At 42.6% G+C, this 21818-nt stretch overlaps 2 protein-coding genes across 4 annotated transcripts; both read right to left on the bottom strand.

The window, feature by feature from the left end:
* Positions 1-290: 290 nt before the first annotated feature.
* On the bottom strand, positions 291-4703 carry NRAS (NRAS proto-oncogene, GTPase). Its single transcript, XM_008490545.2, has 5 exons — positions 4513-4703; positions 3705-3883; positions 3105-3264; positions 1542-1665; positions 291-874 (listed from the first exon to the last, which is right to left on the bottom strand). Exons 1-4 carry the CDS (start codon positions 4621-4623, stop codon positions 1546-1548), a joined length of 570 nt encoding a protein of 189 aa, XP_008488767.2. The 5' UTR covers positions 4624-4703; the 3' UTR covers positions 291-874; positions 1542-1545.
* A 121-nt stretch (positions 4704-4824) lies between these two features.
* Positions 4825-21556, bottom strand: CSDE1 (cold shock domain containing E1). 3 transcript variants are annotated; one of them, XM_030465690.1, is made up of 20 exons: positions 21465-21556; positions 17416-17850; positions 16576-16774; positions 15621-15730; positions 15184-15276; positions 14581-14678; positions 14344-14425; positions 13866-13994; positions 13586-13711; positions 12485-12697; positions 11497-11637; positions 11250-11408; positions 10573-10680; positions 9722-9897; positions 9242-9354; positions 8939-9058; positions 8532-8710; positions 7550-7713; positions 6631-6763; positions 4825-6110 (listed from the first exon to the last, which is right to left on the bottom strand). In XM_030465690.1, exons 3-20 carry the CDS (start codon positions 16772-16774, stop codon positions 6063-6065), a joined length of 2391 nt encoding a protein of 796 aa, XP_030321550.1. In that variant the 5' UTR covers positions 17416-17850; positions 21465-21556; the 3' UTR covers positions 4825-6062. The 3 variants fall into 3 exon arrangements, with proteins under 3 accessions (XP_030321550.1, XP_030321551.1, XP_030321552.1); XM_030465691.1 differs by lacking the exon at positions 21465-21556 and adding an exon at positions 20604-20676 and having other exon boundaries at positions 5173-6110; XM_030465692.1 differs by lacking the exon at positions 15184-15276 and having other exon boundaries at positions 5173-6110; positions 21465-21553.
* Between the last annotated feature and the right edge of the window lie 262 nt (positions 21557-21818).

The raw sequence follows: 21818 nt of genomic DNA, 5'->3' as shown, positions 1-21818 counted from the left end.
AGTGCTGAAAACTGCAGAAAACCAACATAAAACATAAAACAGTTCCACCAACAAAGAAAGTAAAGCAGAGATGCAGTACAGTCCCCCTCCCTAGTTCAAGAGTCTTACAAGTGCCTGCTGGGTCTTTCAGCCTACAAAGTCCTGTTTTAATATCCTGTCAGGCAGAGAGATCACCCACACAAGACTTGTCTGCTTAAGACAATGAGCTCCCAAGAAATTCCAGTCCTTGGGGTTTTTCTCAACCCAAAGGAACAGGGACAACTTCAAATCTTAGCAAACAGGCACTTAAGTTAGGAAAGATCTCTCCTTTTTATTACAGAAAGTGAAGGATCAGTTAAGTGGTACTCCTGGAACAAAGGAGGTGTTACCAATATGCTGTACAGGTGCACAGGGTGCAGATACCAATCTGACACATGACAGAAGCATTTGTGGTGGCAAAACCATTTCTGACATCACCTGCCAAGCAATGATTTGTGCCACTCTTCTGGCAGCACTGCAAATGAGAATCCAATAGAAAAGGGACAAACATCACTTCTAGCTTTTACTCTAGAGGTAAAGTGTCATCTTTTTCACAGCATTTAGTCTCTATAGTTCACTTTTCTTGTGACTGGTTTTCTTCTTGGACAAGCCCAGATAACACAGTGAGAAAAGAATCCCAGCACATCAAGAGATGTGACTGCTCCATTAGTTGAGCAAGGAGGTAGATGCCATAGGTGTTCTCTTCAGATGGAGCACAGAAAAGGATTTTGTGCTAATTAACTGGTACAAAGGTCTGGTCACTGGCACCAAAATACTGCAGGGCATCGCATGAGACACAACACAGCAGCATCAAGACTCATCCAGCAGCTACATCTGAACCACGTATTCTTGGCATCTGGAACAGAAAGGCATCACTAATTAGGTGCTGTCCAACGTTGTGATGGTTGTGCAGTGCAACAGTGTAGGTCAAGTGCTGGACTATCTACCTGCTTTTGGTGACAAGCAGCACCTTTTAGGCAACTGTGAAAAGAATTTCACAATTCCACTCATCTGGGGAACTCCTTAATTTCCTTACTCACATGATTTTATTTGGTTAATCTTCCAACATATTCCAGAGGAACACTGCTCAAGAGAAGCAGCACAGAAGTTAATCAATCATTAGCAAATGGTGACTACAGAATTGTGCATGCTCCTCTTTATAGTTCAGGCGTTTCTTGTGTGCAAGACAGAATTTACACATTTTTCCAAAGAATCAAAATGGTTCCCCAAAGAAGGGAGACATTGATAAGAATGACACAGGAAAGCACACAATTAGAAGCTCAGTGGAAATCCACAGGCTACTACCAAAACGTTGCTGTGAATAGCAATTCCTTTTCTTAATCACTGCTGTCTGCTTAGAGGGGAAAAAAATATTTTGCAGAATTAATTGTGGGTCCTAAATCTCTGGGCATTAACGGGTTGTATAATAGGGGAAAAAAAAACACCTATAGCAACTAGTATTTCTAAGCCAGCTGAAAGATATACAGCAGAGTAGCCAATGAAAAGCTTAAAATACAGCTCACCTTATCACATCACAACACAAGACAACCCCATGCAGCCTTGATTCCCATCTTCGTTGCTGTTGAGCTTTTTCATCCGGTACTGCCGGATCTCTCTCACCAGTGTGTAAAAAGCATCTTCCACGCCCTGAAGGCAAACGATCCAGGTAAAGTATTTTCTTTCCTAAACCTTTTGAGATCACTGTTCTATCCACCACAGCATCCCTTAACATATCTGAAAGACATACTTCTACAGGAAGAGTAGTGGCCAACTTACAGAATCATAGAATCATAGAATTGGCTGGGTTGGAAGGGACCTCAGAGATCATCGAGTCCAACCCTTGATCCACTCCCCCCGTGGTTCCCAGCCCATGGCACTCAGTGCCACATCCAGGCTCTTTGGAAAGATCTCCAGACACGGAGAATCCACTACTTCCCTGGGCAGCCCATTCCAATGCCTGATCACCCTCTCCAGAAAGAAATTCTTTCTCATCTCCAACCTAAACCTCCCCTGGCACAACTTGAGACCCTTTGTGCCCTCTTGTCTTGCTGAGAGTTGCCTGGGAAAAGAGCCCAACCCCCCCTGGCTCCAACCTCCTTTCAGGGAGTTGGAGAGAGTGATGAGGTCTCCCCTGAGCCTCCTCTTCTCCAGCCTCAACACCCCCAGCTCCCTCAGCCTCTCCTCATAGGGTCTGTGCTCGAGTCCCTTCACCAGCGTGGTTGCCCTCCTTTGGACCTGCTCCAGCACCTCAATCTCCTTCCTGAGCTGAGGGGCCCAGAACTGGACACAGGACTCAAGCTGTGGCCTCCCCAGAGCTGAGCACAGGGGCAGAATCCCTTCCCTGGACCTGCTGGCCACGCTGTTCCTGAGCCAGCCCAGGATGCCATTGGCCTTCTTGGCCACCTGGGCACACTGCTGGCTCCTGTTCAGCTTCCTGTCGATCCAGACTCCCAGGTCCCTTTCTGCCTGGCTGCTCTCTATCCCACAGTTTATGAGGAGGAAAGCTCTCTCGTATCTCAACTCCCCACTCACACTCTTAACACTTCTCTGAGGCAAACACCCAGGGGAACAGCCTTTAAAAGAGAGAATGCAAACTGCAGGTGTAGAGAGCCCCATGCAATTCTGTATGCTGCTTCATAATTGCACCTTTTCTGCCTCATTCCACACCGACACAAGGCAGACCACAGGCTGACTGGACAGAGCCACATATACAGTGCAGCCCAGGGAATGCAGTCTGTAGGTATAATCCCATGGCTGGAGTTCATTAAGGAGCCAAGAAAATTGAACAGGTCTGGAATAACAACCCACACAGTCTGACCAAGAGCAGATGAAGCTCTCTTCTTCTTCTGAATGGGACCCACCTGAAGGAAAGCCAATGAAAGTCTGAAGTGATCTGTCTACTGGCCTAGCCCACTGATAATACCAGAGTTCCCTAAAATAGGAGTGAGTGGGGAAATCAAGAGCTTAAAACTGCAAATGGGTTAAAAAATGTTTACTCCTGTAGATAAAAAGTACATGGGAAAATGTGAGACCATTCTGCACTTAGCACAGAGGAAGAAGTCTGACCAGGATTGGAAGCATCTTACCTGTCTTGTTTTTGCAGATGTCTCTATAAAGGGGATTCCATAGCTTTTTGCCAATTCTTGAGCTTGTTTTGTGTCTACTGTTCTTGTAGGCAAATCACACTTATTCCCAACGAGCACCATTGGCACATCATCTGAATCTTTCACTCTCTTGATCTGTTCCCTTAAAAAAAATCCAAATTTTAAAAAGTTAGGAACTATTTTTTAAATATAAGAGCTCTTTTATTTCAAACACCCTCGTTCTACTAAAATATACATTAAAATTATCCTTAGGAGTTCTGACTGGCAGCATTATGTCTAATAACTCTGTGCACCCCATCTTCTAGTGCATGTATGACCCCACTGTGGTGTGTGTTTGCCTTCTTGTCCACTTGCTTCAACCTGCACACTCTAGAAGTTATTTGGCTAACTACCTAGAGACCTGTCCCACTCTCAGCTGACTTATAATGCATGAACACAAAACACAGACAAGCTCAAGAAACTTTCTACAGGACGTGAGAGGTTTAATAACTGTTTATTATACAGTGTTCACTGTCTCTAACAGCAAATAGGTCAAAGCTTTTTTTTCATTCTTCCCTCCCTGCAGCAAGACCCAGGACACACCTGTAAAGGTTAATATCAGCAAATGATTTACTGTTGTTAATGGCAAAAACACAGAGGAATCCTTCCCCTGTTCTCATGTACTGGTCACGCATGGCACTGTACTCCTCCTGTCCTGCAGTGTCCAGGATGTCTAACAAGCAAGTCTCTCCATCAATAACAACCTGCTTCCTATATGAATCCTGCAGAATAAACAAGGGAATTTTAGATTACACAAAAACATTGTACTGGATTTTCCACTCGAGACATTAATGAAGAACAAGAATAACAATTTAAAAAGAAATATGATTCAGGAGCTTTTCTAGTCTGCCAAGGAAAAAAAAAACCAAACACCAGTATTTAAACTGTTGGCATTTAAAACATTTCTCTAAGCCCTCTCGAAGTTTCTCACAAAGATGAGTCTTTGTCAGGAATTACTCAGCTCTTTAACAGAAAAAAATAATTTCTATTCAGCACCGTAGTGTCATGACTGGAATCTATGCAGATTAGTCGTGAAATTATTTTCGTTTTGGCACTGCTCGCTGCCCACTCTGCTCCAGAGAGCGACAGGGAACGTCCAGGGGACGCATGAAAGCATCTTCCCAGATTTCTCCTGCGTGCTCTGATCCCGCATCTTGCCTTTTAAACAGAACAAAACCGCAAAAAAAACCCCCAAACCACCAGCCCCACAACCACCAAAAAACCACAAAAAAAGCAGAACGACAAAAAACCACCAAAACCACCACGCCAAAACAACCCTCAGGAGCAGCCCCGCATCAGGATCCACACACACAGCTCCCGCCCCAGCCTTTCCCCCCGCCGCCCCGCTCACCTCGATGGTGGGGTCGTACTCGTCCACGAAGTGATTCTGGATCAGCTGGATGGTCAGCGCACTCTTGCCGACACCGCCGGCGCCCACCACCACCAGCTTGTACTCGGTCATGGCCCCGCGGGGCTCGGGGCGCGGCCCGGCCCGCTCCGCTCCCGCGAACGCGGAACACCCTGCCCAGCACCTTCCGGCTTCCGCCCCGGCGGAGCCGTCATCACCCGCCGTCGGAAGAGCCCCGCAGCCTGCGCAGCTTCCGGGCACGTAAATCCGGTGAAAGGAAAAAAAAAAAAAAATATCCAAGATCTCGGGTTTATTTTCAAAATCAGTAAAACTTTATTCTATTTCCATTCTTTGCCATTAACAGAAAAAAAAAAAAAAATTGGAGAAAGCAATGTTTGTCTTACAAAGATAATGCATCTCCCAGAGAAGAAAACCCTAAATTGAGAATAGAGGTAATGTGAAAAAAAAATGAATAAACAAAAAAACCACAGTCCTGCCTCTATTCCAAGAACGAAACTCCTGATCGTTTTGGTTAAAGGAATACTCAGACCAATCATTCAGTTTTCTTGCTTGACAAAGTGTGACTGGGAAAATGGGTGGGAGAGGGAGGAGGTGAAATAAAAAAAAAAAAAAAGCACACAGACATCAACTATTTCACCTTGATGAGTCTCAGAACAGCTATGGAAAGCCTAAATTTATTCTCTTACAGTACACTGGGTGCCGGCTGCAAAGAAGAAAAAATGTATTCACTTCAGGCACAACTTCTTTCTTTTTCAATTTAAATCAGTAAAAGAAACTGGGTTGAGAAGCTGCAGTGTTCTAAGCAGCAGCAGATTTGTGCATCGTTTTAAATATATTTAAATTACCACACTGATGGCACACCTCAGCCTTATGAAATTCTGCACTGCACGTTTTAGAACACTACAAAAACAAGTCTACCCCAGAAAGAGACTTTCCTTGAGCTCTAACAACTTTGCTGGCTAAAGGACTCGAGTTAAATGAAATACAAAAACACTGTAACAACATTTGGCCGTCAACTTAAAGAATGTTCATACAGATTTTTATATAAAGTTGCATTTATTCCATCCTCACGTGGTCCTCAGAATTTGAGCAGAGTGAGCTGAAGGGAGCTTTCCACTTCCCCAGGGAAGGGAAGCCCGAATGCAATCGAGCACTAAGGCATGGTAACACCTTGGCCAAAAGAACAGAGACAAAGCAGAGATAACTGTAGTGCAGAACTCCATAAGGTCAGCCCGGGTCGAGCAGTCTCTAATGTTTACTCACACAGGCAATGTAGATTTGCAGTTAAATGCACCATTCAAAACAAGCTTCTAAAATGTGATACTAATAAGGCGCCACCTTAAAGTTTCTCCAGAATGCAACTGTGCATAATTTTAAAATGGTTTCATAAATTTATTTTAAACATAACATGAGAAGGGTGTTAAAACCGGTGTAATAGCTTCTTAGAATTTGGAGGAAGGGATGAACAGGGAGATACTCAGTACCCTTCACCAGCCCCCACTGCTCAGCCACGCCAGGCACGGGTGTGCTGGTCAGTCTATAACACCAGCCTGACGGATCTTTCTCTCTGCACCAAACCCCTGCAAGGAAAACAAAACAAACTTTAGATTCAGCACCACCCTTTAAGGCAAACCTGCTTTGTACAAACCAAGCAGCATGAGAACACTTCTAGTCTCTGGAAACAGTGACAACACAGGATCTGTGAGCTGATGTTCATAGTCCTAGATGCTTCTGACTTCAGACACTTCACTCCCTTTGCTTATCAAGTGGTGGCAGAACCTTCTGTGAACACCAAGCTTAGATAAAAGGATTTCACTTTCTGACTCTGAGAAGGGGAGCAGGAGGTTTATAATAGAAAAAAGAAGCTAAGACAGCTGTAAAAGACCAGAACACAACAAGCAACTGGTCACTTCTATACACATGTTCTTCTGAAACATTACTAACACAGCACAGAGCACCCCTGACTTCCCCCGAGAAGAATCTGATCTCACACAAGTGAGCAGTTCACTACAGAATGAGAGGACACAGTGTTTCAAACTTGCTTTCCAAGTCAAAACACAAGCTGCAGTTAGTCTGCAAGCCAGCCTTTCCTTTACACACCTTCGAGTTATCCGGTCCCCTGGGCTGACGAAGAACTGTGAGACGAGGAGCATTGGCATCATCCAGATTAATGCTCTTTAAACGATTAACAAGTCTATCAGGACGTGGAGCAGCAACAGCCTTAGCACCCTCACTGGAAGAGAGAAAAGCACAAAGCAGCAGTGACTCCCCAGAGGTGGTGGAAAGGCACCAACTTTACATCACTTCACCATTAAACCATGACCATAATCTGCCTCATGTGACAGCAAATCTGGGTGACACCACAGGTTCCTGCCTCAAAACCACTGTAACAGGACTCTGACAGACCAGCAGAACAGCAAGCAGAGACTGCCTAGCAGCATCAAGCATTGGAGTTAATCAGTTATTCAGGCACTAGAATGGGCTGCCCAAGAAAGGGGTGGATTCTCCATCCCTGGAGGTTTTTAAGAAGAGGCTGGATGTGGCACTGAGTGCCATGGGCTGGGAACCACAGGGGGAGTGGATCAAGGGTTGGACTTGATGATCTCAGAGGTCCCTTCCAACCCCACTGAAAACTAAGTTAAACAAACCATCAAATTTCTATTTAAAAATCTCTCTTCAGGAAACAGGTTACTGTGGCAGCCATGGTGAGCAGCAACTGCAGAGCAATACCACCACTTTCCTTATCATTCATTAATTTCCACTTAGAAAGCTGTATCACAAATCCTGCTAGAGGGGGAGCTCCATTAAAAAAAGAGTAAGGTATCTGTAAGAAAAGCTGAGAGTTTTGGGGCTGCCTTGTACTGGACACCCTCCTAATAAAGGCAGTTCTTAGGCAAGAGACTCATTGAAGCCAGCTGAGATTAAGAGCTCTCAAACTGCTGGCTCAGTTCACAGGCAGTGTGCACCCCACTCCTGCAGTGCAGACAGTGTGCCAGATCAAATCACTTCAAATCCTCACCAGACACGCCACACGTTACAGGCACTGCATTTTCCTGTGCGCTGGTTCAGGATTACTGAGAACTCCACCTCATCTCCAGCCTGCAGCTCCACACCATCCTGAACTTCTTTCACATGGAAGAAGAGCTTTTTGCTGTCACCGACTTCATAGTTAATGAAACCAAACTGAAAAACAACACATTATATGGTTATCTCTTTCCTCTTGATCCAAACAGATGCAGTGACTTACTCATTGCTGCCTGACTAGTAAACTGCTTCTAGGAAAAATCCTCTGAAATGCAAAATGGAACTGGAAATGCAATTTCTACAACAAACAGAACATTCTGCATGCTGGCATGTTTTATTTTTAAGGCTCCACCTTAAAAGCTTCACAGTAGAAACCACTCAAACTTTTTGGCATGTTACTGGTATATAAAGTCAGTTACTTCCATTTATCATTCCCCTCATATATAAACCAGCAAAACTCATCCAGTCTCTCCATAAATAACTAGAGCTTAGTACTGCAGAATAACTAAAAATAAAAAGCCTTCACATTTGATTTTCTAGTAATTCTGATCAGATACTAGGGCAACAATCAGCCTTGGCATTTCAGATGCACTGCTTAATGCTGTGAAAATGCTTCTTCTGGATGCACAGTAGATTCAGCTTTGCTTCTTTTAAAAAAAGACTTAAATGGCCTGCTCCACAGAAAACCAGTCTGTTCACTTTCTAGAGCTTCTCAGGAACAGGTCCTAGAATGAACCAGAGCAGGAATTCCTACCCAGCAGTGCTGATGCATCAGCACCAACCTGAGTTCCTCAACTGAAGTCACACTGCACAGGCTTGTATAAACCAGTACTTGGGTTACACAAACCCACTTCCCTTGAATCAGAGTACAAAGGAATCCATTTCTGCACAAGCTGCACTGGGCTAGGTTCTCATCTGCTCTAGGCTAAGTTTTTCCTACCAAGAAGCATGTTGTCCTCACAGCAACCTTTGCTCACCTGATCTTTCACACATTCCACCGTGGCTCTGCGGAATGGTGTGATGTTAACAGCCATTGTCTGCCCATTCTGACCAAGAACACAGAGCTGAAACTTCACCGTCTCTCCCTTTTGCAGACAGTCACCTTTGTTTGCCATTCCAACAATTCCAAATGGGTAGACCTCTCCTTTCATCTCACCTAGAGGAGGAAAAAAATACAAGACAGAACTGAGAGGCGTCCTTTCCTGCTAGAGGACATTTAGAATTTATTCCAAGTATTAGAAGTTTTCACTGTTAACTCAGTAGTACAAATAGGGTTTGTAGTCTGAACAGAATCCTCAACACCTCTACTAACAGTTTAACTTCTCTGCTTCTTGGGCATTTGTGAAAAAAAAAAAACAACTTGTAATTTAAAAACACATCTTACCATCCTCCATCACCTCAATCATGCCCTGGTATTCAGTCTGTGTGGGATCTACACTCCTTAAAGGACGAATTACTTTACCAGAGTAAACAGTTGGATCAGCTTCTTCAGTGATACCATTCACTAAAAAGAAACAGACAGTGCAATGATAGGATGCTCTAGTCATACTTTATTTAAAAAAAGAATGAATAAGTTATTAAGATATTTTTTAAAACTAATTATTCAGACCAGGAGCTTTAACACTGCATAAGCAATGATAAGTTTTTCCAGATCTTTGCAAGTAGAAAATACCAAATACAGTCTTACCTGCATGTGTTTTGTTCACCTTTTCTGCACTAACTTTGTTTCCTTTGCCTTTTGACAAGCTGTATTCAACAGTGTCTCCAAGTTCCAGGCTATCAATATCACCACAGTATTCACTACAGGAATAAAATTGAGTATAATTTTCCTTTAGTTACATGACAACAGTGATGCTCATCCAACATTTATAGAATTTGATCAGAAACCATTTAACTCATTCACATTTCTGTGAAATGCTCATTTAATGAAGTGAAGCATTTCAAATATGCAACTATTTCTTGGCTGGAGTTCAGAGACTTAGAACACCAAGACTGCTGGCCAACTGAAAAGCCTGAACTAGTCCAGCAGTGATAATAAATGGAAACAGACACCCCCAAGCACATGCACACAGAGATATAAAGTGTGTGAAGTCCAAATGTGTTAACACTCAAACCTACCACACTCCCTCTCCCTCAAACAAACAATAATAATAGAATTGCCATTCACCTATAGTGGAAAAAGATCTCCTTATCATGATTAGCTGTTTCAATGAACCCAAAGTTATCTTTCAGGGCTGCCACGTATCCCAAAAGTCTCTTAGAGCTGTAATTGCGTCCCAGCATCCTGACAGAAACAGCTGTTTGCAGACCGGTTCTCTTCACTTCACAAACACTGAACTCAACCTGTTGAAGAGTCGTGTATCAATATTAGGTAGAAAGAAACCCCACAACCACCAAAACCACAACTATCAACAAAAAATACCCTGAAATAATGCATTTCAAGGGTGTGTAGCCCTTGTCAGTATCAAGGCTCTGCAGGAAAACTCTACCACACCTCCACTACATTCCAAAGAGTTGCAGTCACACCAGTGACATCTGTACAGTAAGCCAGCCCTGATGAGAATCTTCATGTGATTTGCATCCTTTCACTGCACTTATCACCAGTGGCCCACTGTGAGCATGTGCCTAGCTTTGCTCATTTGCTTGAGATTTTTGAAACCACTGCCTTCCTGGCATGGCTTATGAACACTGACATCTCCATTGCCTTCATCTCTTAAGTCTTCATGTTAATTTCTTCTTGATTATCCACAAGTGAAGGCCACTGATTTACAATAAATTATTTTCTTAAAAAAAAAGCATCATTAACATGCTAAGACCCTTTTTTCACATATGTATCACCAGTTTTCATAGTTTTACAGAAGATTAAGCCATTTGGTCCTAGCACAAAAGAAAACGAATGATGAAGATTCTGCAGATGCCTTGTCCTTCATTGTTTTCTGACAGGGAGAATAAATCCAGTAACACACAAAGAGAAGTTTCCAGAAAAGTATTTCCCAATGGTATACTTAGTTCTATTGCCTTATCTCCTATCTGGGGATTAGCAGATCCTTCCACATCCTTGGCCTGGTAAGGAACAGTCAGTTTTACTCCACAGTCATCATAAACAATTAGTCCATCCTCAGCCTCCTAAAGACAAGACATCACAATTCAGCAATCAGTGACTCTCTTAAGCAAACAAGTTTACTACAGACAATTCAAGCACTGCTCATTTGAGCCACAGTGCTTTTACAGTAACTGCTCAAAACTACAGGAAAGGAATCAACTCTGAGTAAGAAACTTCAAGTGATAACACACAGTATCTTAAAAGAAAGCATGGTAATTTCCATTCCATTTAAGTTATTTATTGGAAGTTATTATTCTAGGATTGTTCAGAAAAGCATGACAAAAAATAGAGGTTCTCTAGCTCTAGAAATTTAATTTTAACTAATTCTTTCTAGCATCTTAGGTACTAGCAGGTAGAAAGAAACTTCCCATCAAGTTTTTGATAATTATCCTCAACATGATCATTAACAATACTGTTATTATCCTCCTTCAGTTTCTGCTGACTGCTACCATTAGCTATTCAGTGGTGTAGTCCACACTAATACAGGATAAACAGCACTTCAGAAAGTTAAATTACAGAGTTTAAGGAAGCATCCTCAGTCTCCAAAGCCAGAAACACAACAGGTACAACACAAGCAGAAGAGCAGCATTACCTTCTCTTTGCCTTTATTTGGGCTGGTGGCTTTGGCTGGAGTGGCTTCTTTCTCTATAGTGCCCACAAAACGGTGATCTGATTGGGTGTGGAAAGAAACCGTGCCCTTTGGAAGTTTTTTAATTCTTATAGCATGATTTCTTTGGGTAGACAACATATCCTGAAAAACAAGATTGACCAGCTTTACAACAGCCTGCACATATCTCTTTAAAAAGTAGTACTTCATAAAGGTATTTCGCATCACTTACAGGAACAACAGTAAACTCTACTTCATCAGAAATATGGAGTTGATTTCCATCCATAATTTCACTGAAGTGAAAGAACATACGAGCATCTCGGTCCACACATTTAATGAAGCCAAAGCCATCTCTCATTGCTGCAATCACACCCTGAGAAAAGTCAAATGGATAATTACAGTTTTACCACTAGTATGCGAGATCTGTCTGCAGGTACTCCACACCTAAACGTGAAGTGTGTCATGATCTGAAAACCAGGCCTGAATCCTTTGAAAACACTTCTTGGCTTATGCAATATTCTTCCTTGTAAACTGCACTGCTAGCAGCTATGGTCAACCTGAAGTTCAAACAACTCATCCTTGCCTTGTTTCTCAACTTAATTTCTTATACAGTGGACAAGATAATTTAAGCCATTAGTATGAAGGACTACAGTTATAGAATTTGACATCACTGATACACAGAGTACAACCCTGAAAGGGGTAACTACAAATACATGCATCAACAAGCCAGGACATCCGTAAAGATAGACACAAACCATACCAAATCCTCTATAATAAGGAAATAAAAATTGTGGTCAGAAGGAAGAGGAAACTCATCAAATTTCCAGACACAAATGAAGAAATTAAAAAGCTTTCTAAAAAGAAGTTTGTTAGGACAATCTCATCTATGGATCTATATTATGGTAAGCCTGTTACATAATACTTTACTGGTCTTCCTGGTACCCACTAGAAATGGAATGCTGAATGATACTGGGCCCTGCATCAGCTGTCAAAAACTATCAATTTCTCATCTCAACCTCTGGTTTAAGTAAAAGAAGTGCTCCAGAAACTTGCTGAAAGAGTTTCTCATTCAAGTTAGGAAGAACTTAATCCCTCATGCCAGAGGTACTGAGCAACACAGAATTCACAAAAATATTCAATCCAGCCCAGCTACAACACCTTTAGAATGTTTCCCTTTCGTTCCCACTCACAAATTAAACCTTCTAAAGACAGATACTTGCCATTTCTCTAGTTTCATTGGTAAACTGGAAAGTATTGGGGAGAACCTCAATATTTGTGGCTCGTTCCAGTTTGTCACGTCTGTCTGTTGAAATATTGAATCGAACGTGGTCACTTTCCAGCAAGGTCACCTTGGATTTTGTATCTTTGTCTCCAAATGGAAGTTCTTTAGGAATCACGAAGTCGACTTTGATGCGGCCAGGTAATGGATCACTCTAGCAGACAGAAAATCCAACAGAAAACGTTGGTTCAATGTAACTGCAGATAAAATAGTTGGCAGAAATACCAATGCTAACAGAAGTGTGATCTCCAAATGCCTGCTGGATCAGATCACTATGCTTCCTTTCAACCACTCCTAATTTGTACTTTACTATCCACAGACAAATGCACCTAGTTTTTGTTTTTCAGAAATTCTTTGTATTGCTTGCTGATTTGTATTTTTGCTTATTTGTTTTGGGGTTTTTTTAAAGCATGAAACACTATTGATAGACTATTTCAAAAATTAAATTTGTAATTTTGTAACAATACTTAGAATATTACAATTTTGACACAGTATTTACAATACTTCTAAAAAGACAGTGTCTAAAGTGTTCAACAGACACAAAAACCCCCAGCTGAATGTTCCCAAAACAACAATGCAGACTCAGCTAAAACTTAAGGGAACTGCTTTTGTACTCGTTCCTCACAGCCACACATTAAAGGTCAATTTATCTCCATCAAAAACGTCATTAACTGCTGACATTCACAGGAATCCACAGATCAGGCTTATTCCAGGAAGCATTTTCTTCCCTTCTATCTATGCTTCTGCTTTAAAGATACATCTTTAAATGTATCTTTAAAAATTCACAAAAAATTCAATGGAAAGTATTTGAAGCATTAAAGGAAGTCCCAAATGTACCAGTGCTCTAATCCTAGCTCTTGACAGTCTTTAGAAAACTGCTGCCAATGGCTGTCACAGGTTAGGTACAAGCTTACTCCTTTACTCTGACATGCTCTTTATTCAGATGACTTAAAGGGAAAAGGGAACCTTTGTTCTTCTTGACTGGAACTCAATACAAGCTGAGCAGCACTTCACATAAATTTAAGCAAATAGTGAAAGTCACCTGGTTTTTGCTGGGTACTTTTGGAATTACTTTGGTTACAGTTCCTTCAAAATGTTCAATGCTGATATCTTCAAAAATGACAGTTCCTTGAGGCAGCAGTCTAACATCTGTTGCAACTTCTTTACCCTAAAAGCACAAATGAAATACCCATAGAGGACAGGCAGACATTTTTCCATTAACTTTCCCCCCCCCTTTTTTTACAAGTGAATTTGAGAAAACTGACAGAAGTCCAGTTACACCCTAGGATCTTGTCTTCAGTTTTTACTGGATTTCATCTTACATTTCTGTCTTTGATTGTAAACTCCACATCATCACCAGGCTGTAAGGCTTCTAGGTCACCTTTAAATTCACTATAGTGAAAGAATATCTCCTTCACGACATCACCCCTCTCAATAAATCCAAAGGCTTCCTAAGAACAGAACACAGTTTTCAGTTAAGTGCCTACTCTCTTAACAGACCAAGACAAAATTTTACAGGTTTTTTTCATCAAACACAATAAAAGACTGACACAGCAGATTTACAAGTGTACACAGCTAACAGACTACCACAAGAAGTCTAACAGCAAAATAAATGCAAATTCCCTAGTTAAGAACAGTATTAATGTCAAAGATTAGCTGTTTAAACAATTTTACCCAGTTTACACCCACAGCTTCAAACTGCTGATAGCTCTTAATGACCTGAATACATTGCCTGCAACACCACTTTTCAGAACAGCATTTCCTTTTCAAAGTAAACCTTAAAGCTAAAGCATCACTTACTTTCATGGCACAGACTACTCCTTGACAGCGGGCTTGTTTCTTTTTTAATAGCATAATGTTACGAGCACTTACAGCACCAGTACTAGAGGGGAAAAAAGTAATGAGAGTAAACCTGAAACAACTTCAAACTGAATCAGAAAGTAAGATTTCATAAGGTAATTTCAATTCTTGAAACAGGATTAAAATGCTGCCCGACTACCAAAAACAAAGTAAGTCAGAAAAGCAATACCAACTTACTGCTTATTTGTATCAATTACGAAGTTTATTTTATCTCCTGTTTCCAGCTGTACATTTCCTTCAACATCCTCTGGGGTGTAAGTCAGGTAAAATACTTCCTGTAAATTAACATTGGCTAATATTAGTATATTTGAAGAACAGTTGTTTCAGAGAAACATTAACACAGGTTGTTTGGGGTTTTTTTAGTAACAATATTCACTAAAAGGGTCAAACATGGCATGCAAAAACATTTTTTTTCTGTCCTGCTGTTTTGGCAAGTGTGTAACAGGCAATTTAACTTGAAAGGCTTGTGAAGTGGCCACCTTTAAATGTTGATTTCTAAGCTTTAAAAGTTCAAGATACAGACACACAAACATTACATAACCCAGCTTCACTAAGTTTTAAAAAACAACTACTTGGCTCAATATCAACTTCTCCATAGATAGAAGCAAGCAAGCCCTGAACTTAACACTTCTGTTTGTAGTAAATACCAAAGCATGCTTTTTTTTGCTTTGGCCAAGAATCACAGCTCTTAGCAGTGTTGATTCTCTACATTACTTTTTCTTGCTCATTGACCACAGTGATGGACCAGTGAAGAGTTCAAGTAAAATACATAAGCTTTACCCCATTACGTTCGTAGCATACACTCCCTGTTGGACTCTGACCCGGGGCAGCTGGAGATTTACTCTCTAAATTGTGAGGAACAGCACACACAACCTACCAGTCAAAAAAAAAAGATCCATTGCTAGTCATTTCAGGAGCAGCATTGTTGAATACAAAATGAATCTCAATATCCTGTACCACACACTCAGGGATGCACTCCTAGTGCAACTCAACAGGGAATGCCATGCTACACAGTTTGAATCTTACAGAACACCTGCAGTCCCCAAGAACTTTTTGGAGCTAAAAGCTAGCTCAAAATGAACCTCTGGATTTTTACCAGAAAAATGTTTCAGTGTATTTGAATATGGTATATAATTAATATGCCTGCTAAACCAATCTAGCCTTCTCTACTGAAAAAAAGGATGGAATATACACATGTATGAAAAACAGGCACTAACTTGTCCATTTATTCTTTCCTCAGGTAGTATTTCTGGTTTTATCTTCACCAATTTAATAGCAATGGGTTTTCCAGTTCGGCGATCAGAAGACACTTCAAACTCAACATCATCTGCAAAAAAGTCAAGCATGATAATGATGTAATGGACTTTTGTTTGTTTAAAAAAACAAAAAAACCCCACAAAAAACCCAAAACCAAAATAACCATAAAAAACCACCCCCCACACAACAATAAAACCACACACAACAACAATAAAACCACACACAACAACAATAAAACCACACACAACAACAATAAAACCACACACAACAACAATAAAACCACACACAACATTAAATGGTTGTATTTGACAGTTCACTGCTTGTAACCAAACACAAAGAAAAACTCAGGTGCTTTTGTAACCAAGGAAGGATACTGTATTTAAAATATTTCTCTATTTAGCTTATTCCTTCCTGTTATTAATGAACAATTCCAAGGTAATAGCTTGCCCTCAATAATTCCTACGCTCTGTCCCACTCACTATACAGCTGACTTCACAATGAAGTTTAGAACATATGCCAATAAAGATTAGCAACTCCACTGCCACTTTAATTAGTAGTATGAAGTAGCAGCCTCCTTGTTCTGAAAACAAACATCCAGCCATCTTAAAATTAATTTATAAAAAGAAATACCAAATATTCTTTCACCATCTAAGCACCTGCTTCCATCTCAGTTATAGAAGTTTGACCTAACAGCACACACCTTCTCCAGAATGGCCACAATTTTATAAATACAAGCTGCACAAATCTTAAACACTGAGAAGTTCTCTCATTGGGAGTGGCAGACTCTTAAATTCAATTGTTTCTTCAGCCCACCAGAAGCAACAGGATGCTTCTGTTCCTGCCACAACAGGGTTTTCTATGACAAGTGGAACAGACTGGTCTTCAGTCATTCAGGAAGCTCTGAAAGTTGCTTACCTCCTACTTTGAGCTCCTGTAAGTTGCCATTATACTGTGAACAGTGGAAGAACAGTCTAGCTTGGCGTTCTGAACACTGGATGAATCCATAAGAGGTCAGCAGTTTTTCTATAACCCCAGTCTCACGCAGCGCTGCCGAAGTACCATTGGGGTACCCGTTATGTCCATTGTTGTGGAGCAGGTTTGGATCAAAGCTCATCTGTTTAAAAAAAAAAGAAAAGGGGAAAAAAAAAAAAACCAACACACAAAATGCACTCTACTTAAGAAAAAATGCAGAAGTTATCAACAAAGAGAATTAGGTTCACATAAAGTGTAAAGTTTGTCTCTGGTTTGTCTTTTCAGCCTTTCATACTAAAAAAAACCTATGCTTTTAAGTATTTACATAGTTTTTCAAGTTATGGAATTAATAGCCAGAACTAAACTAACATTTCTGTAGCAGAGGAGCTCGAGTGCTGGAGAGACTGAGAAAACTTCAAAAAAAGCACTAAACTAAAAATAATTAAAGGTGTAATGAAGCAATAAATTAATTCACAGCCATGAAGACCTTTTTTTTCTTCCTTTTCTCTCCCAGGAGGGATGTCTTTTCAAGGCACAGGCTCAATCTTGAAAGATTTCTTTACTAACTCACTGGCATTAAAGACAACCAAGTAGAGGTAATTTGAAAAAAAAATAAATAAAGGGATTGGAACCACAACACTACCATTACCATGAATAACCATCTCTCTAGGGTTGGCAAAGAACTGCTAAATAACTTATATGAAATCCACACACTTCTGCTGACAATGTGTTTGCTATTAAGTTTAGAAATAAGTTAACTCTTCATATAACACGTGCACCAACCTCGCAGTGATATTCAAATATTGCACTTTCAGTAGTATTAGCCGATTCTTCTATTTCAGCACAAGTTTTTAAGGATGAAGACTGCTATTATTAATTAAAAAAAACAAAACAAAACAAAAATAGAGAGAGAGAGAAAGAAAAAAAGACAGCAAGAGAACGTGACCTATCAAGCTAATAGAGAATACAAACGCTGCTGCCCTGGGCAGTTTCAATACAGCACTGGAGAAAACAAAGACTACTAGCAGCGTTGGGACGTGCTCTTTTGAAGCTGTTGAGTAGGCACAAACTTCTTGTTTCAGATCAAGCCTTGTATCTTCAGTGTAAGTTTCCTCTTCTTTGGTCTTGAATTGTTGTTACAATGTGTTGGATGATTTTCCTGATCTGAACTTGAAGCAGCAGTTTCAGGTGGTAAATTCTGTTCTGTTCCACTTCATACTGGAGAAAGGAAAAAACAGTAAGTACCATTCAAAAGGGTATTATACACCAGTTCCAGGTGTTCCTACAGACAGGTGTGTTTCCTCTCTCTTCAGATGGTAGTTTTGATCCACCCTAGGAAAGACTGTTTTACAGATGTATTTGGCAGGTACCATCTCCTAATTTAACTTTTAAGTGCTTGCACACACCTTTAGAGTAGCTTTAGGAGGAGGGGGGGAAGTGGGAGAGTACAATTTCCTGATAATTTCTGTTCCAAAAGATAAGTAAACGACTAGTAATACCTAAAGCACCCTTAGTTTCATATAAACATAAAATACACCTCAAGATACAGATATCTCTATATATACACACAGATGCTGTATGCCCATTCTGCACAGACCACATGTACTCTGTCACAGTATGTAAAATAACTGCAGAGCCATTCTCTAGACTTCTTAAAACAGTGTTTGCAAAATGGTGATTACATATGGCCTTCCTACAACAGTAACTAGAAAATAATTCTCTCCTACTAAAGTTTTCCAGTATCACTTAAGTGTTTTCAGGAGAAAGCAGTTGGGACAAAACTGCCACCTAAAAAAACGCCACAGAAAAAAATTTAACCTTATGGAAACAAAAACTTTTCTTGAAAAGAAAAAAAAAAAAATCAAGTTTTGATATATATAACACGGGGAAGGAGACTTTGTAGACTAAAGCTCTTAAGAAGCAACGCAGCTACAGATCTATGTAACTTCATATAACTTTACGTTATGCAGTAATCTAAAGGTATGAAACATTAAATCACAACTCTTCCCCAAGCCCACACTAAATGAACAAAAATATGCCCCAAACTTATTTCTCCACTCTAGTGGAAAAGTGAATTTCACAATTCACCCTGAGCTTTGACTTCCCTTTAACCAACTTGAAAGAGTCAACTTAAGTGACTAAAGCTTGAATGCAAAGACATTTAACTCTCATCACACTGAAAATGCTGCCTGCAGTCAGCTGTTACAAATAAGAACTCTAAACCCCAAAAGCACATAACAGCTGCATGCAAACTCATCACCCAGTTTTCACAGAAGTTTGTACTTCATTCTCTCCTCCAGATGAAGGATCTGCTTTTTTCCACCTCTATGAAGAACTTCAAGATGAAATAACTTTTCTTGTCAGACTAGTCCAGATACATAAATAAGACTAAACAAGAAATGGGATGAGGCATTGGAAGGGGCTGCCCAGGGAGGTGATGGATTCTCCATCCCTGGGTGTTTTTAAGAGACTGATGTGGCACTCAGGGCCACAGTCTGGTAACCACGGTGGTAGTGGATTAAGGGTTGGACTTAATGATCTCAGAGGTCCTTCCCACCTGGCTGATTCTGTGATGGCAGTACAAACCAGTGCCTGGTATGAAAGGTTTGCAGTGAAAGATTCACTTACAAAGACAAAGTATCACAAAACAGGATCAGGATCACTGGACTTTTCACACACCTCTGTCTTAGATTCAGGACACTGCTATCACAGTCTCTTTCAGGACAGTACTGTTTTCTGGACAGCATTTCAGATCTCAAAGGAGCATCCCCCCTAACAAGTTCAGGGGAAATGAAGCAAGGATCCACTGTATCACAGGAACTGCACAGCAACACCTGCAATCATCTTATTCATGCCCTTCTCTCTTACAATTAGACCAATATTATTACAGATCTACCAGTGCTATAACTTGTATCATATTAGATGTCTCATTTTTCTGTTCATAAGATGTAATACATTTCAATAGAATAAAAAGACATCTTCTGCTCAAACATAACTAAAGCTAATGTGTCAGATAACAGCATGAGACACAAGCTTTGCTCTTAAAATGAAGAGTTTGATTTGACATAGAGATTGGTTTACTACATTTAAATAATAAAAAAAATGAGACTGTAAAGTAAGCATAATTCAAGTGAATAAAGCCCACAACTCGCTCTGTGTCTGCCTCAAATTCTTTACTTTATTCAGTTACTATAAATACTCCTCCAAATGGTAAACACCCTAAGCAGCTGCCCAGCTCCCAAGTCACGCTGGGTTCTGCATTTGTGTATTTACTGCTGAAAGGATTAATGGAAATACAGGGAAGAACTGTACAAGTACCATTCTTGAAGTCTTAAAGGTGCTGATTTTGTTAAATGGCAGTAAGACACAAAGCTGTTCACACCAAGAAACCATCCATAGAGTCAAAGAGTAGAACCTGCTGGATTACACTTTTTGCTTTACTGCAACATGTATTTTACTGAATTGGAACATATGCTTATAGAAACAGAAGCACATGCACTCCTACCTGACTACAATCAAATATGATAAAGACAAAACTTTGCATTTTGGAGATGCATGGAGAACACAGCTATGAGATGTTACTTGGAGATAAAGCTATTGCTTATCTTTTCAGATGGGTACCAGGAAAGAGTACTAAACATCAGCTCCTGACCACCCCAACCAATGCATGACAGCTATTGACATTTGCTACATTACTGAAGTCACTTTCATTTTGAAAGAATACATCTATTGGAAGAACAAAAAAAAGTTAACTACCGAGGCCATTTGTAAAGGCATGTATACATAGGGAATAACTTAAAGAAAATAAACCGTAAAACAAGAGCCCGTTTTTTAATGGCTCTGCAGTCTGGGGAAGAGCCCTACACTTGGTATCAACCCAGACAACAGAAAATGGGGCCCAGACCGACAGACTCCACGCAGAGCTCCAGGAGGGGCCTGCGGCGAGCCCTCAGCGGCCGACGCGGCCCTACCCTCTCCTCCTCCCTGCGCTGCAGCAAGATGGAGGCCGCGGAGCAAGTGCGGGCCGCGCCAGGGGCGGTGCCGAGGCCCAGCCGGCCGCGCGGGGCGACCGTGCGCGGAAGAGGCGGCCGCGGCCTAGGTCGTGACAGCGCAGGGCCCGGAAAGGGGCCGCGCCGGGCGCCACCGTTCCCGGCCCGGGAGAGCCCGGGGCTGCCCTGCTCTCTCTCTCCCCGCGGACAAAGAGGGGCGATGGCGGCCGCTCCCCCGCACACAAAGGGACGGGGGCCCCGTCCCCGCGCCGGGCGGGGCCGCGCGCGCGCAGCACGTCGGGAGCCGCTGCTGCCCCTCCACAGGCCCGGCCCCAGGAGGCCGAGGGCCGAGCGCCCGCTGGGGCCTGCCGGGGACCGTAGCGACCTCCGACGCCGCCCTCGGCCGACCCGCAGGCCCCGAAACACCCCGCGTCCCGCTGGGGCACGCAGCGCGCCGGGAAAGCCATTGCCGCCGTCGGAGTGGCCCCGCCTCCGCGGCCGGGGAGAAACTCCAGCCCCCGGGAGCCCAGACGGCAGCGCCTCTCCCCGCAGGACGCCGGGGAGCGGAGTGCGCACGCCGCTCCGGCCCAGCGACGCGCGGCCCCCGGGACTCCATCCCCAGGAGCGGCGGCCTGCGGGGCAGCCTGCCTGCCCCCACCCCCTCGCGTCCGCCGCCGCTCTCCGCGCGGCCCAGGGGCGGTTCCAGGCTCCTTCGCCTGCCAAGACCGCTGCGGCAAGACACAAACAGGAGGAGTACCCAGAGGCGCCCCCCCTTCCCGCCTCCCTCGCCGGTTCCCGGTGTCCCCTGGCCGGACGGGCGCCGCCCGAGCCCCCAGCACTCACCCCAACAGCTCAGCGCCCCCGCTCCAGCGCCGCCATGAGCAGCACGGCCCCGCACGTAGGAACAAATCCGGCCTCTCGCGAGAGCCGGGCGGGCCCGCGCCTGCGCACTGCGGGACGGGTACGGCGGGCTGCGCAGGCGCACAAGGGCAGGGGAGGGGCCTCTCCCTCCACCTCAGGCCGCCCGGTCCGCTGCTCACCGGTACCGAGCTCACCGGCACCGAGCTGACCCGGCGGGGGTGATCGGTGGCTGTGGCACTGCCAGACCCCTTGTGGTCGAGAACCCCGCTGCCTGCAGCTCTAATCGGCAGCGGGCGGGCGGGGCGTACGGGAAGGGAAACAAGGACGGGTATCGGT

The sequence above is a fragment of the Calypte anna genome, chromosome 26 (assembly GCF_003957555.1).
Source record: "Calypte anna isolate BGI_N300 chromosome 26, bCalAnn1_v1.p, whole genome shotgun sequence".
In the NCBI taxonomy this organism is placed as follows: Eukaryota; Metazoa; Chordata; class Aves; order Apodiformes; family Trochilidae; genus Calypte; species Calypte anna.
Note: the sequence above shows the minus strand (reverse complement) of the source record. Positions and strands in the feature narration are given on the sequence as shown.

Bases quoted from the DNA above. Each gene is read 5' to 3' on its own strand.
- CSDE1 (XM_030465690.1), bottom strand. From the start codon at position 16,774: ATGAGCTTTGATCCAAACCTGCTCCACAACAATGGACATAACGGGTAC. The intron at 10,681-11,249 runs GTAATGCTGCTC...TCTTGTCTTTAG, and splicing joins CAAATAAAGGCAAAGAGAAG to GAGGCTGAGGATGGACTAAT. The intron at 7,714-8,531 runs GTGAGCAAAGGT...GTTGTTTTTCAG, and splicing joins TGGAATGTGTGAAAGATCAG to TTTGGTTTCATTAACTATGA.
- NRAS (XM_008490545.2), bottom strand. From the start codon at position 4,623: ATGACCGAGTACAAGCTGGTGGTGGTGGGCGCCGGCGGTGTCGGCAAG. The intron at 3,265-3,704 runs GTGTGTCCTGGG...ATTTTTTTTAAG, and splicing joins GCTGATATTAACCTTTACAG to GGAACAGATCAAGAGAGTGA. The intron at 1,666-3,104 runs GTAAGATGCTTC...GTTTGCCTTCAG, and splicing joins CATCTGCAAAAACAAGACAG to GGCGTGGAAGATGCTTTTTA.